General features: G+C 38.3%; 1 protein-coding gene across 1 annotated transcript in view; it reads left to right on the forward strand.

The window, feature by feature from the left end:
* The window catches only part of LY75 (lymphocyte antigen 75), an 81,563-nt gene that overhangs the window by 30,317 nt on the left and 35,614 nt on the right, over window positions 1–15,632 (forward strand). Inside the window, exons 10-18 of the mRNA XM_063318315.1 lie at window positions 2,923–3,011; window positions 3,200–3,369; window positions 3,457–3,653; window positions 4,897–5,039; window positions 6,498–6,579; window positions 7,560–7,631; window positions 9,200–9,323; window positions 10,804–10,839; window positions 14,081–14,256. Coding sequence (XP_063174385.1) covers window positions 2,923–3,011; window positions 3,200–3,369; window positions 3,457–3,653; window positions 4,897–5,039; window positions 6,498–6,579; window positions 7,560–7,631; window positions 9,200–9,323; window positions 10,804–10,839; window positions 14,081–14,256 — 1,089 coding nt within the window. The remainder of the gene's footprint in view (window positions 1–2,922; window positions 3,012–3,199; window positions 3,370–3,456; window positions 3,654–4,896; window positions 5,040–6,497; window positions 6,580–7,559; window positions 7,632–9,199; window positions 9,324–10,803; window positions 10,840–14,080; window positions 14,257–15,632) is intronic.

Here is a 15,632-nt window from a genome sequence, read left to right on the forward strand (position 1 = left end):
GTGATGTCGATGTACTTCCTCTTGAAGGACAATATATACTTCATTAAAAATACATCACTTTTTTACAATTGAAATGTCCAGCTTGTCCTGCTTTATTGCTAATGGGCTATTGCTTTGCTTCCCTTCTCACAAATGAGTAAACTGAAAAGAAGTGATCGCTTGTTCTAACATTTTCTAGTTTCTTGCTCTCAATCAAAATTCAATATTAGTTTATATTATGTTACCTTGTGTTGTAGTACTCCCTTAGGGGCTAAAGCTGTTTCACATTTTGTTTTGGAAGACTCATTGGTTTGTATTAGTGTTGTTATTATTATTAATGTATTAATCATTTTTAAAAGAAAAAGCAGACAAGGAGAAAATAAAAAAATACAATTGGTACAGAAATATATCTATAAGAGGACAAAAGTAAAAGATTGTGCAGTTAGTGTTCAGTACATCTTTAACTAGAAATAAACCATAAAAACATTACATTAACTTATTTTAACAATGGAAGTAAGAATTTAAATCTCCAAGCGAAGTGCCAAAATCTGCACTATTTATTGTTTAAGAATACAGGAAAAAAGAAGAAAGGACTAAAAATATATTACATAGATATTAGTTTCTAACTTCCTTTGTGTCATACTCTGCCTAATGTACAATATTTATAGACATTTTAAAAAAAATTACATCTCTGATTTCAGTTCCTTAGTCCCCTCAAAAACCATAGTCTAGATACTTATATTCATTCATTCATTTATTTATTCATTCATTCAATTTATGTAGCCACCCATCTCAAGCCAGTGATGCCTTGCTGTGTAATATGTAGTATGTATGGAAGCCATTCTTGCTTAAACTTGGTTAGACTTCTGTTAAGAATATATACTCTTAATTTTGCCATTACTACGTATTCTCCAAGTTGAACTTCCTGGTCTGATACCTTCGGTAGCATATCTCTTTTCCAATGTTGTGCTAAATTTATCCTTGCCACTGGAAATACGTATCTTAGTAAATTGTGATACTTTTTGTTAATATATTTTGGAATTATGCCTAGTAAGAACAACTTTTCAATCTGAATTTGATTTCTAAAATTCTCTGAATAGTACTGGGTATTTCTTTCCAGTACTTTTGTTTTTTTTTTTAAATGTTCACCACATACGATATAAAAAGTTCCTTCTGACTCATGGAATTTCCAACACTTATTATTATATGATTGACAGAATTGTATACCATCTTTAAAACATTTTATAACAGTTTTTTCTTAAGTTGTAACTCAGAGTAAATTTTACAGATTTGTTCCATAATTTTTCTCATTCCTGTGTTACAACTATTTCTTTAATTTTTTGCATCCATTTTATTGTGCAATTTTTATGTGTTCTGTCTCCATGTCATACCTGAGTAACAGTTTATATATATGCCCTAGTAGGTGGTCTTGATTCTGTATGAACATTTAAATTCTGTCATTTTTCTTAGAAGCCCTTCCTCATTTTTGAGGTCAGTTTTTACAATTTGTAAAGTACATCAACCTTGGTATGTCCCAGCTTCCACCAAGTAGTTCTTGGTATGTCTTTAGTCTGTTCGTGGAATCTGAATGGACCATATCTGCATATGGAATTGCACTTTTCTTACTATAGTTATCTCTGAAATGAAAAGCATTTAAAGGAGAGTAGCAGTGAGATTGTTGGACTTACTATTTTTCTCGTAAGACTCCATAATGTCCTTTTAAACTTTCATATCCCTGTATCATAAGTATTTATGAAACCCATTAGTTAGACTGGCTCCTTCTAATGTTAATGTTCTACTGTTTAAGGATTTTATCCATTCTGTTAGCCATGACAAATAGCTTGCTCTGTGATATAGTTTAAAGTTTGGAAGAGTGAGACCACCTTTACCTTTTGAGTCCTGTAAAATATTAAATTAAACTCTAGGGTTTTTTCTACTCCATATAAATTTACTAACAGTTTTTTGTCATTCTTTTAATTTTTTTTCTGGAATCAGAATAGGTGTCATTTAAAACAAATACATTCTTAATAATCTTAATAATTGCAATTGATTCTAACTAAGGAAGCTTTAAATTTTCCACCCTTCAAGATCTCTCTTAATTTCTTTCCATAGTTTGACATAATTATTTTGATATATTTCTTGATTATTTCCTGTCAAATACAAACCCTGATATTTCAGGGACTCTATTATCAGGCAGCCAGATTCCTTCCATAGGAAATCATCATCATCCAGCATTAAATCCCTTGTTTTTTTTTTAACATAGGTTTTATATCTGGAGAATTCTCCAAAGCCTTGGATTATTTTCATCAACTATCTTACTGCATTTTGTGGTTCTGTGATTTACACTCACTGGTTTTTATAGGTGCTCATGTTTTGACCAGTATATCAGTAGTTTAGAAACTAGCAGGAGAATAACAGAAATGGGTATTACACCCAGTTATGATCATACTACCATTGAAGGACCAGGTTAGGGACAGATAATCAGGGAGGAAATCTATCTGTCTGGTCACTGAGAGGTCACACTGACTTGACCATGCATAATCCATCAATCAAAAATACCACAAAAAAGAAAATGAATCTACAAAGCTGGGAGGATAACCATTCTCTGTCAGCTTTTCCAATTATCTTTCTGTATTTGAATAAGCATTATATCACTGGAAGCTCCAGTTGAAAGTCTGTCTGGAGGTCTGGGCTGCATATGAAAGTGTATATGTTTAATTTCATGTTTAGTTTCTATTTTAAGTAAACTGGCTTTCATTTTAATACTATGGCTATTTAAGAGGACATTAAAACAAGATACTTACTTTTCACAAAAAGAGGGCAGAAGCAAAGGGGCTGCTCACCCTAGCTCACTATACCCACCTTACTATTAATGTGTATGCAATCACTTTATATCATCTGTTGCCATTACCTTTGAATAAATGATTATCATCTTTAAATTAGGAATGGAAGAAACATGGAGATTATTGCTATAAGATTGACAAGAATGAAGTCTCCTTTGGAAATGTGTGCAATCTTACTATAGCAAACAGGTATTGTACCGTGTTACACTTTGTATGCATAAAATTGTTCAAGCAATGACTGATTTGCCGAATATTTCTTAAATAAATTTTAAAATATTATGCTATATCCTGCAGAAATGTTCCCTTTAATCCTAGCTAAATATATTTTATACATTTGATGATAGTTATTCTTTGTATTGAATCTCTGACCTTTACAGATTTGAACAAGAATTCATAAATAATTTAATTAGAATGCACAGTAAAGTTGAAAAAAAGTACTTCTGGACTGGTTTGCAAGATATCAGCTCTTCAGGAGAGTATAGATGGGGAACTGTGGATGGAAGGAATGAAATACTAACATACACAAACTGGGGTTTCTTTCAACCAGGTAAAACATTGAACATTTGTTTCATGATACAGCCTTAGACCATTTTCTTAAGATATCACATGAATAATTGAAGCATCAACTTTTTAGAATTTCGTGGAGGATGTGTGGCAATGTCAGGTGGAAGATACCTTGGAAAGTGGGAAGTCAAGAATTGCCAAACATTTAAAGCTTACTCTGTTTGCAAGAAATACATTGGACCAAAGAGAGAACCAGAGATACTGCCAAAAGTCACTGACCCTTGCCCACAGGGGTGGTCCAGGGGTTCAGGTCTTGCTTGCTATAAGGTATTATGTCTATCAAATTACAGGTATTATATCCTTTGTGTTGAATTAAATTATTCATTCTTCCGGTTCTTAAGAAAACATATTGTACTGCTTTGGGTTTTCTTGTTCTCCTCTGCCGTCATAGATTCCATTATACTGTATATTAACCAAAGTTGTATGTATTCCATTCCTTCCTTCCTTTTCTCTCTCTCTCTCTCTCTCTCTCTCTCTCAGATGAAATAATTTCCACCAGTTAGGCAGAAATGCTGGATAAGGGATCAGTTTTGTGTGTAACTTCCCCTAAACTATCTAAGTTTTAATATCAATTTCCTGAGAAATATTTTTCTAAAACAACACAAATTACTATTATTTGTCACATATTTTCCCAAAACAGAATTTTTAAAGTAAATGCCATGAAAATAAGCTTTTTTTTTTTTTAATGCCTTCCCTGAATGCAACTTTCAGACACATACTTTGTTTTTCAGAAACATTTCTTGCAAGCAACTCAGTTTTGTATGCATGGATCTTTGAGCAAAGAAAAACAAGAGCTAGTGGACTTCATTCAGTGCTGCCCTCTGTGCTGCAACAAAACCTATTGCATGAAATGTTGTGAATTTGCTCTCATATAGATCCCTGTTGAATTCCTTTTGTAACTTCAATCCTGAATGGTTTTGAGATGCTCTGAGCTGTTCCCTCTAATGCTTCTGCTGGCATAACTTGGAGGAATTCTGTGGAGTTCCCGCTTTTCCTAAAGCCACCTCTCCCATCCCTCATGTTGGATTTTTCAGAGATCAGAGAGACTGCATGGAAAGGAGGAATAAATGAAAAATCATTTCCTTCGGTTAGAACCTCAAATAGTCATGGGACTTGAGAACCAACCGAAGAAATTTAGGACACTTTATTTGATGAATTTTTGTAGATTTGAAATAAAACAAAATAGAAATGAAGCTGGATAATATAAACCAAATAAATAAATAAAATATCCATCTCCTCTTGGATTCATTATCTTATTTATGTTTTTGAACTGTGAGTGAGGCTTAGATGTTTTTACTACCCTTTTTATTGTAAACTGCCCAGAGTGCCCCACTGGGGGAGAGGGGTGGTAATATAAATCAAATAAATAAAAATAAATAAATAACCAGATTGGAAGGTTCGTTGGTCTGTAAAAGAACTTTGAAGTAATAGGCATGTATGTATAGGTAAAAATAAAATACTAATACTGTATAGAGTTAAATTGGATTTTTTTTCCTGTTTTTTTACAAAGTTTTTTCATAAGGAAAGAGTGCTGAGAACCAGAACTTGGGAAGAAGCTGAGAGGTTTTGTGAGGCTCTTGGAGGACATCTTCCTAGTTTCAGCCACCTAGAAGAAATTAGGGAGCTCCATACAATACTGAGGGAGATCATCAGGTAATGTTCTTGAGAACTTAGTATTTTAGTGAATTTAATTGATATCCAGATGTATCTTCATGTGTTCATACCACCACAGATGTGCTAGATAAAGTAGCTTCAACAGTTTTTAAAATACTTGAACAGTCAAGTGATCTTAATCAGTCTCCTATGGGGATCTTGAGAATGAGAAAAGGGAAACCAAATGCTTTCTGTGCCATCCCTCTCAGGTGTGAAAGAGTGAATCCTATGCTTTTTTCCCCCTAAAAAATTAATGTACTGTGGTGTGATTTCATATCAGTTCTATTATAAACTAGAGAAAACTGTAATAAGGATCAATTAAATAAACTATTGAGTGTTGAATCTTTCCAATATTTACACATCTTCTCTTTTATATGGTGATTACTATTAGGAGTGTGCGTGTATTTGAGATCCTAGAAGAAATAAAGACTCTTTCATTGAGGCAATGATAATCAGGCAGAAACTGTTATACTTTGGGGCATATAAGCGGATGATAAACTTAAAAAAAAACATTGGATAGAGAGAAGTAGAAAAGAGGGAAGGCAATAGATAATGTAGATGGATAAGATTAGAGATATTTCTGGAATGTCCCTGGAAGAGTTGCAAATTGTCACCAGAGGTGAGGCAAGTTAGAGGATGTTTGTCTATGCTGAGCCCAATTCATGGCAGCTAAATAACTTATTTGCTGAATGAAAGATCTGTGACTGCCAAAGGACCTGCTGGCAGAGTTACTGTATTTTTTATCTCCTGTATATACTCCCAGATAAGCCAAGAATTTTAGGTGTCAAAATACACCCCCAAAATCAGGCTTTGCTTACCCACGGATGGGCTTATCCACAAGTTTATACAGTAATACTTTTTTAAAGTACCCATTATTCCCATATATATTCGTGGATAATCCCATCCGTGGATAAACAGGCCCTCAAAATTTTAACAAAAATACCATGAAAAATGCGGGTCGCTTACCCACAGGTGGCACATTTTTCATGGTATTTTGCTTAAAAATTTGAGAGTCAGCTTATCCACGGATGGGATTATCTGTGAGTATATATAGTACAGTTTTATTTACTGGCATTTATATCCCCCAGTGCTTTGCCTTTCATTACCATCACATCACACCGCTTCTATATTTGACTTTTTTTCTTAATGACTTCTGTGTATAGATTCCAGACCATGTAAACCAAGCCCCTTTGATCTTTCTGACTTAGTTTTCTAAGTTTTAATCACTTATGTGTTACACGCTTTATATATGTAGGCTGTTAGGGAAATATTTATAAAGAAAGGTGTATGCAATGCTGAACCAGCAGATTGGCAAAATAATCTCTTAGCATGCTTACAAATTTGGGCATCTCCACAGAGTTGCTGTCTTACATGATGAAGATGATCATCAAATACTCAAAAGTAATAAAACAGTTCTGTTGAAAATTCTCTTGCATTTTTTTACTGTTTTACTTACAGTGATGACAGATGGGTCTGGGTTGGGCTAAATAAGAGGAATCCTGATCTTCTGGGATCATGGCAGTGGAGTGACGATAAGCCTGTAAGTTAAACTAACCATACCTGGAATACCAAGTGATCTAATCCTAGCTGGGAGAATGTTGGTGAAATTCTGAAAGAAGCTGGAAAACTTTAAAAACATATTCTGCACAGGAAACATAAAATAGGCTGAAAACTATAATTTTAAAGAATGTACAGTAACATAATTTGGTTTTGAAAATGTTTAGAAGTCCAAAACCTATGGTTTTGACATACGCAAAGTAACTACTTTCTGGAGGATTTGTTTCATTTAGACCCAATTTTTAATGCAAGGACCCCATTAAGCACATGAAGATCCTCGTCCAAGGACACTGCTGTGGTCTCTTCATTGGAGGGAACAGATCCTCATATGAATTCCATCTTGTTCAATGAAATAACGAGTCACATATATAGGATTCAGCTTTTCATAGAATGAATATGAAATTCTGGATTATGATCAGTAACTAATTCATAATGTGACCTTTAACATAGTAAGTGTTAATACGTTTTCTACTACAGATTAAGGTTACTATGATAACTAATCATTTTGGCCAGGTGAAGAGGTTGAATTTAATTGTCCCCTTTTCACGTGTTAATGGTTGCATTGCCTAAGGGGAAGAACTTGCCTGGACTTGTTTTAGTTTCCCTTCTGTGTAGGCTTGCAGAGAATATGCAGCTGAGAGAAATCTCTCCTCTCAGCAAACAGCCTTTAAATATGTTTGCTTTCTGTAAATAAAATTATTTTTATAGAAATGCCTGGTCTGTGACTTTTCTGATCTCTCCTGGGCCAAAGACTTTCCTAGCAATCTGCTAACAGTAAGGGCTTTGTCAGTGTGGAATTTCAGAAGATGATCTGATATAGTCTACTGAAAACATGTATCTTGAAAGTACTCTTTTTATCTTCTCAAGATTCCTACCCTACAATACTGGGGTATTGCAGCTGTTATTGTTAAAACATACTAAGTAATAATAACATACAGCTTTATAATCCTTATTTCTCTGTAGGTCTCTACTGTTGTGATGCCCCCAGAATTTAGAGAAGATGACTATGATGTTCGAGATTGTGCAGCTGTCAAGGTGCATTGTGACATTTTTGATTACTAACTCCTAAAGAGGAGAAAATAGTGGGAGAATCTGTGCTGTTTTTATAAAGTAAATTGGTTAACCTAATACTTGCAATAATTCCTGCATTTTAGTCAGTCAGACTACCCTAAGAACTTTTTCAGCTTGTGCCCTGCTAAGTTTTCTTTTTACTGTGGAATTGTTTCATCGCATTTATCAGGGAATCAAATCTTAGCGTAAAGCCTAAAGGGGGGGGGGCGCAGGAATACTGCAGTATTTCCACAGCCCTGCCTATTTGAACAGCCTAGGAAAGATGTGCAGGAGGCAGGCTTGCATTACTCTGTGCCTTTGGGCTTCTTGTTTTTTCATACGCTCACCTTGATTTCAAACTGAGGAAAACAATATATCAGTTCCAGATGGAGCCAGAAACAGTCCTGGGGTCTGTTCGTGTATTTACAGAATAAATCCAAGGCCGCCTTTCTGCCTTTACTGTCTCATCCCCAGGATACCCTAGCAGAGATCTTATTCCTGGCAGAAACTTAGACATAACTAGACTCTAGAAATAACTAAAATCTCCTGAATGCTTGTAGCCTCCCTGCAAATGCCCTGGCATATCCATCTTATTCATACCCCTCCCTGGATATCTAAGTGGTTAGGATTGCTGTGCCAACTTCAGACTAAAACAGCCTTTTACAACTACATGTTATATTTGCAAAAAATTACACTGGAATGGAATAATGTGCATAATATAATCTATTTCTTGAAAAGTATAGCAGTAACAATCCTTTCAATATGGTGTTTTGCAATTGGATTTGTTTCGCTGAAAAAAATTCTAAAAAGTATTTCAATTACATGTGTAGTTTTTGATAAATATATCAATAAGTATATTTGCTTGTAAACATATCAATCATTACATTGCAATCTCATACTTCAGTTCTGAGTAAGTATGCTTAAGACTGCATCACATTAGTTTAATCCTGCTGAAGAGTAAGTCCCACTGAGTTTAATGGGACTAATAGAAGAGAATATACAGTATGTAGCTCAGGGTTGAACTGTGGAGTCCTTGGTGCTCTCTGAGCTTGGTTGTTTGCTTGAAGACATTTCATTACCCCACTAGGTAACATCATCAGTGCTAATGGGAATATTCCCAGCTGAGGGAAATAACAGTTAGCCCTTATCTTACTTCATCCTTTTCTACTTCTACACTCATCATTCACCTGCACCCTGCTTTTACCAATTGGAGTTCCAAGTATGTGCCTGGAATACTTCCCTTTTGTTGATTACCAGCTGAAAATAGTATCTTTCAGAACCTACTTTTCTACACCAAGCAATTACCCAGTTTTAAGTATAAGTGTTTTCTAACAAAGGTTTTTTTTTAGCCTGTAGTTAGAATCCCTTGTACATTTAGAAGAAAATGCCACTGAACACAGGGATTTATTTCTAATAATTAATTGGGCTAAGAAGGAAGGAAATGTTTGTTAACAGAACTTGCTTATGGACACTTACTTACTTGAGAGTTACTGGTACTTCCTGCAAAAAGAAATCATGCATATTGTCACTGCATTTCTTTTGTGAATATATAGACCCTTAGAGCAAAACGCCGACCGATGTGGGATCTTTACTTCTTTGAAAATAGAGAAGAGGAATTTTATTTAAAACCTTTCCATTGTGATGTAAAACTTGAATGGGTATGCCAGATCACTAAAGGTAAATTTTGGTTTCAAACATATATTGCTTAGTCCATTTTTTTTTTTTTAAGAAAGGAGAGCCACTGTTTTCAGCATGGCTCATTCCAGATTAGAATGTAAAGCATTAAGGTTAGAGATACCTTTACCTTCATTTTATTCAACATGTCAGCATCATGATTGGCCAATTTCCTGTAACCCTAAAAAACTGAGTTCTGACAAATTAAAAGGTTTTTTTCCCCAAAAAAACTGGAGTTCTTTTCCTTCTGACTGAGGGTTAAATCGAATGTTGGTATACATTATTTTTCAAATACGTTTGTTAAATAAAAGCATTTTCTTCCTTTTTCTATCCTAATGTTACCAATGTCCGTATCCCCCAACGAGGATCTGGCAGTGTATCACAGACCTCATGACTTTCCATGAGTAAACTTATTTCCTAGGCTAGGACTTGGCATAAGCCACAGTTTGGCAGACACAGTTTGGCTGAATAAGAATCTTCATTGCAAACAACAGCAAAGCCAAACTAAGCAGTTGAAAGTTCACCATCGGTATAAAAGTGTAGATGCTCTCATACTTGTAGTGGTTCAGACCCACAGCTTTTTCTTCCCACAAATTAACAGACTCTGCACAATGCATGGGGTCCTTGAAGCAGAGCAATTGTTGAAGGTTTACATAAATGCCGACTTTGATCTGAGAACCATGGGCTACTGTGTACTTTCCAAATGTAAAACTGCTCTGACTTTCCATCCTATTTAACTAAAGGGCCAGCAGTGCTGTTAAACAAAGCAAAAGCACCACCTGACATCAAAATATGGATGCCCTTCAAGCTAGCTATTGTTATGTTTTTACTCTAGCGTATAGCCTGTCTCAGGTGCTTAAATGCTTGGGGCCAGCATTCTCAAATTATACGTTCTTTTTGTGTTTTGGAACAAGACTTTACCAGAGATATATGGCAATTGATCAAAGCAGTAGTGTAATTTCTTTGCTTTCTCTCTGGTTGTTAATGGATAGGAAAATTAATTCCACAGCATGAAGTAATTGTTCTCTGAATAACCAAATCATCAAATCTATTTGGTTCCATTTGCTGCTACTTGCAGCACCCACTTGGAGTATGATAACAACACATTACATCTTTATACAACTCTTTCCAAGAGCTGAATTTTTGATTAATTAAATGTTGGATTTTCCTGAATCCTGTCAGTCTGAAAGGGTAACATTAATACAAAGGAAAGTCTGCCTTAGGTAGAAGAAGGAGGAGGAAGTTACCTTGAGACTTGAATTGCTTTTTAGAACGTGGATATTCATGCCTCAATTGGTTTCAGTTTTTTAAAGCGACTCATGAGAGTTTATATGCATGGGGGAGTGTTAAATTACTGTAGAATTCAAGTTTATATGCTCCTGTTTTACTAGAAGTTTGCACATTTCCAGTTGTAAGTAAAACATACCCTTTTTTAACCAAGGATATATTCGTACACACAATGATACTTTTCCCTTATCAACAGGTAGCACACCAAAGACACCTGAATGGTACAAACCAGGTGAGCTGATTCCTTACTTTTCATACACTTCATTGTAGCTGAGCTCAAGGGCCATCCTTTCTGCAGCCTCATGGCAGCTTTCAGACAGATGGGATTGTTGGCTTAATCCCAGTTCAAGTACTTCAGATAGCCAGAATGTGCACTGGAGCTTTTGCACATTGCATAAATAATATTTGTCACAACACTCTAAACATACAGTAGCAATCCATCTTCTGTGTGTGTCTGTGTATGTGTGATTGAAACTTGAAATAAGTTTTCTAGGACTGAAACTTGAAATAAGCCTTTACCCAGAAGGAACTTAGCCAAGCTTCAGGAAGAACAATGAAAGAGGTATCTTTTCAACGCTCAATAACAAATTTAAGAGAATCCAAAAGAGTTAGATATGTTGTTAATCTCTATAAAATAAATGTTGTGATACAAGCTTGTTCCACTTCATCAGAAGCAGACAGTTATTTTGAGCTAGAAGTGGATATAAGTGGATAAACATGCACATATATAGAGTGCAAATATATATTGTGGCTGGCAGGTCTATAACAAGCCATGATGGATTTGTTAAAGGGTCTGATTCTGTTCAGTCTGCACAGTAAAAGGGAGATGTGACAGCAGTTTTCAAACATCTGAAGGGATATCATGTAGAAGATGGAGTGGACTTACTGAATGTCCCAGAATCAGTGAGCTAAAACTATAACTCCACCTACGACCATTCGTTCAGCAACCTTTCAAAGTTACGATGGCACTAAATGGTGGTTACAACCAGTCCTCAGACTTTCAGCTGTCACAGCACCCCCATAGTCACGTAATTGTGATCTGGGCACTTGGAAATCTGTTCTCACTTACCAGTTGCAGTGCCCCATGATCACGGGATCGCCATTTGCAACCTGCCCTGCTGGCTTCTCCAGAAAATCAATGAGGAAGCTGGCAGGGAAGGTTGCAAGTCACCCGGGTGAGTCTCCTCCATCTGCACACCCTCCCCCACCCCTTTGCCCTCGCACTGCAGTGGCCACTCAGGTATCCCTGCGCACCCTCCCCAACCTGCACTGCACCCTCCCTGACCCACACTACACCTCTTGTGCACACCCTCACAACCTCACACACACTGACCTATACAGTGCCTCTCGTGTGCACCCTCACACACCCTAACCGACCCTCGCTGCACCTCTTGCACACCCCCTTGCACCCTTCCCAATCCTCAGTGCATCTCCCACACACACACCTTTGCTCCTTCCCCCACCCAACAGCAGCCACTTACCTGCCTGCCAGCCTGGGACTTGAAACTTCCTGTCAGCTTCCGCACTAACTTTAGTTGTGGGAAATGGGCAGGAAGTTGCCTTGCCTAATTACTGTGGGATTCGGTTAACAACAGCAACCAGGACTGCAGGGATTTCTGTCACAAAGCAGTGTGGTCATGCTTTGCGACTTCATTGCTTAGCGATGGAAATTCATAAATGTCACAATGTCACATGACTGCATCACTTAACGACGGCAGTCCTGGCAATCCCCATTGCCATTGTTAACCAAATCCCACCAGTCGTTAGGCAAGGACCCATCCTGATCTAAGCCATTTCCAACTTGGTCTCTCCCATATCTGAGCCTTGGTAAGGTAAGGGACTGCATCCTCTTGAACTCCCCCCACCTGCCTGTCTTCCCCACATCTGTGCCCTTTTGGCCACCCTGCACAGCGGCACTCATCGGCGGTGCCAGCGGCGCAGGGGCTAAAGTAGAGGCCTGGGGCCTTCAGCAGTCTCAGCTACCATTGTCAAGTCCACCTCAAGCTCTGCAGCACGGCCAGGTGCCACAGCACAAAGCCCCTGCCGCCCCCAGCTGACCTTCACCGTTGTCTTCCTCCTGCTGCTGACAACATAACCAGCCTGGCCCAATGCAGTGAAGCTGCTGGCCGTGCCAGGCCTGCTTTCTGAGACCGTGCGCTGCCTTCTCACAGTACTTTTCACAATGCTTCTGAGGCCTTCCAAAAGCTCATGAGAAGGCCGTGCCTGCCCCTCTCCAAATCGCATATTGCCTTTTCATGATGCTTCTCACAATGCTTCTGAGGCCTTCCAAAGCATTGCAAGGAGGCAGTGCGTGATTTGGAGAAGGGCGCACACAGCTCTAGGAAGGTGAAGGTCAGCTAGGGGAGGCAGGGCTGTGGAGCAAAGGGAGGTGGGGGCAGCTGGGGCTTTGCACTGTGGTGCTGGGGCAGCTGGCTGCGGTGTGGGACTTGAGGCAGTGCTCCTTGGTGGCGGCAGTGCCAGCAGCACTGAGGCTCAAGTAGAGGCCTTGGGGGGATGGCCGGCTGAGACTGCTGAAGGCCCTGGGCCTCTACTTCAGTGCCAGCACTGCCACTGTGCAGGGCAGGCAAAAGGGCAGAGATGGGAAGATAGATGGGGAGTTGAAGTGCCCCTGCGGTTGTAAGTGTGGGCAGGCTGCTAAGTGCCCGAATTTTGATCATGTGACCATGGGGGTGCTGCAACGGCTGTCACTTTGGGGACCAGGCATAGGTACCATTGGTTCAGTGCCGCCATAACTTCAAATGGTCACTGAACGAATGGTTGTTAAGCAAGAACTACCTGTAGTGGAGCATGCATTAAGTAGAGTACATGATCTTTAAGGTTCCTTCCAACACTATGATTCTGTGATATCAAAACGTTGACACATGTCATGATGTCATTGCATAAATGATGCACCATGTCATGACATCTGATGCAAGTACATAAATCATGTTATTTGTATGTGGATGTCATGAAGCATATGTCATTTACTCCTACTCCACACAGTTGCCCATAATAGTTAGTATGATGAGTTGGTTGATTGTAAATCATTAAGTCATAAGGAAATGAAATGCAGAGGTTACGGACTGTGATAATTACCTTCCCAACATGACCATTCACAAAACAGTTTTAGACGTAACTCAGTCTTTCTTGAGCTGGTGAATTGATTAAAATATGTAATTAGTAAGAAAATTGGTCTGTTTAATTCTGGAAGAATGTTAATAAACTTCTTAATTTTAGCGAAATGGTTGTGTAATGAAGTGAGTTGTAATGCCTTTGCTTGAAATCACTTAATGGGAAATTTAAGTCAAGTACAATCATTTGACTCTTAAGTTTGTTATATTAACGCCCAGTATTTTTAACCTTGATTCACTCAGCCTCCCTGTTACATGGTGATTCCAAAATTGCATGGAAAGAGTTGCCTTGCTAGATTGTACTGACTATAAACTTCTGTATATGATTTTCTTCCTTTGTAGATGAAGAAGGAATTCATGGGCCAGCAGTGAATATTGATGGGTCAGAATTCTGGTTTGTGCCAAATAAGTATTTGAGCTATCAAGAAGCTTCCTTGTATTGTTCTAAGAATGGAAGTGACTTAGCTTATGTAACCTCTTTCACAGCACTGAATGGAATTCTAAACAGAATAGCAAAGGTAATGCACTAATTTATATTTTGGGTAATTTCGATTATGTGAAATGACTGCCAGCATCCCTTTTCTCTGAGGATTTCGGTGAAGGATTTTTTTAGAAATGCATTAATCCCATCAGAGGCAAATTCCTCTTGTTTTCCGCAAAATTGAGTAGGAAATCATGTTGCTGTTATTCAGTAATTTGTAGCTAAAAGTCAGCAGTCAGATCTGGGTGACTCTGGAGATCACATGATGCCTGTGGGTTGCCCATACCTGCACCTGGTGGGATGGCTGCCTTCGCAGAGACATCTCCTGTGCGCCACTACTGCTCTGTCTGCTAATAGGTACAACAATGGAAAGTTACCTTTGGGGTGATTATTATGATATTTTAATGGTGAATTTGGGTTTGTCCACTTGGAAGAAGCCAGAGAATGAAGCCAGTCGCCATAACTGAAGCAAACTATGGCTGCTGCTTTCTCTAATTTTTTTTTCTGGAAAGTTAAGAGAGTATCCTGCATTCACATTGGGAGCCAGTGGAGTGGTTAACAGGGAGGTCCAGGTTCTAATCCCACATCAGCCACAGAAGTTCATTGGCTGGCTTTGGGCCAGCGCTTTCTCTTAGCCCAACCTACCTGACAGCATAGTTGTGGGGGAGGGGCAAAGCAGGTCTTGCGCTGCACTTGCAGTAGATATGAGCATGTGCCAAGTAAGAATACAACTACATACCGTACAAAGCTTGGGAAACCATGGATGGGTTCTTAGTTGGATCAAACTGCAGGTGAAGTCAGCATGAACTGCATTTACCACAAAACCAGTCTTATGATTTAATAAGATACCTAGATATAATGTTTCCTTTACCTCTGACGTGCCTGTATTAAACCATGCTGTTTTTTCATAGTCCTGCATTCATTCATTCATTTATTTATCTATTTTCTATCCTGCCTTTATTATTGTTATAAATAACTCAAGATGGCGAACATACCTCATACTCCTTCCTCCTCCTATTTTCCCCACAACAACCACCCTGTGAGGTGGGTTGGGCTGAGAGAGAGTGACTGGCCCAAGGTCACCCAGCCGGCTTCCATGCCTCAGGCAGGACTAGAACTCCCGGTCTCCTGGTTTCTAGCCCATTGCCCTAACCACTAGATCAAATATATGGTAAACAATTTATAATTTCTTATACATTGTAATACATTGTCTTATGGCACTAGCAGTATTAGAAATGTTGACTGCAGATGCTGTGCTGCAGTGGACTTTGCACTTCTTTATTACTGTGGTTGTGGAAATGTTTTTACATTGGGCTGAGGATTGGATATTTTGTTGTTTATTCGTTTAGTCGCTTCCGACTCTTCGTGACTTCATGGACCAGCCCACGCCAGAGCTTCCTGTCGGTCGTCAAC

The sequence above is a fragment of the Candoia aspera genome, chromosome 1, assembly GCF_035149785.1.
Source record: "Candoia aspera isolate rCanAsp1 chromosome 1, rCanAsp1.hap2, whole genome shotgun sequence".
Classification (NCBI taxonomy): domain Eukaryota; kingdom Metazoa; phylum Chordata; class Lepidosauria; order Squamata; family Boidae; genus Candoia; species Candoia aspera.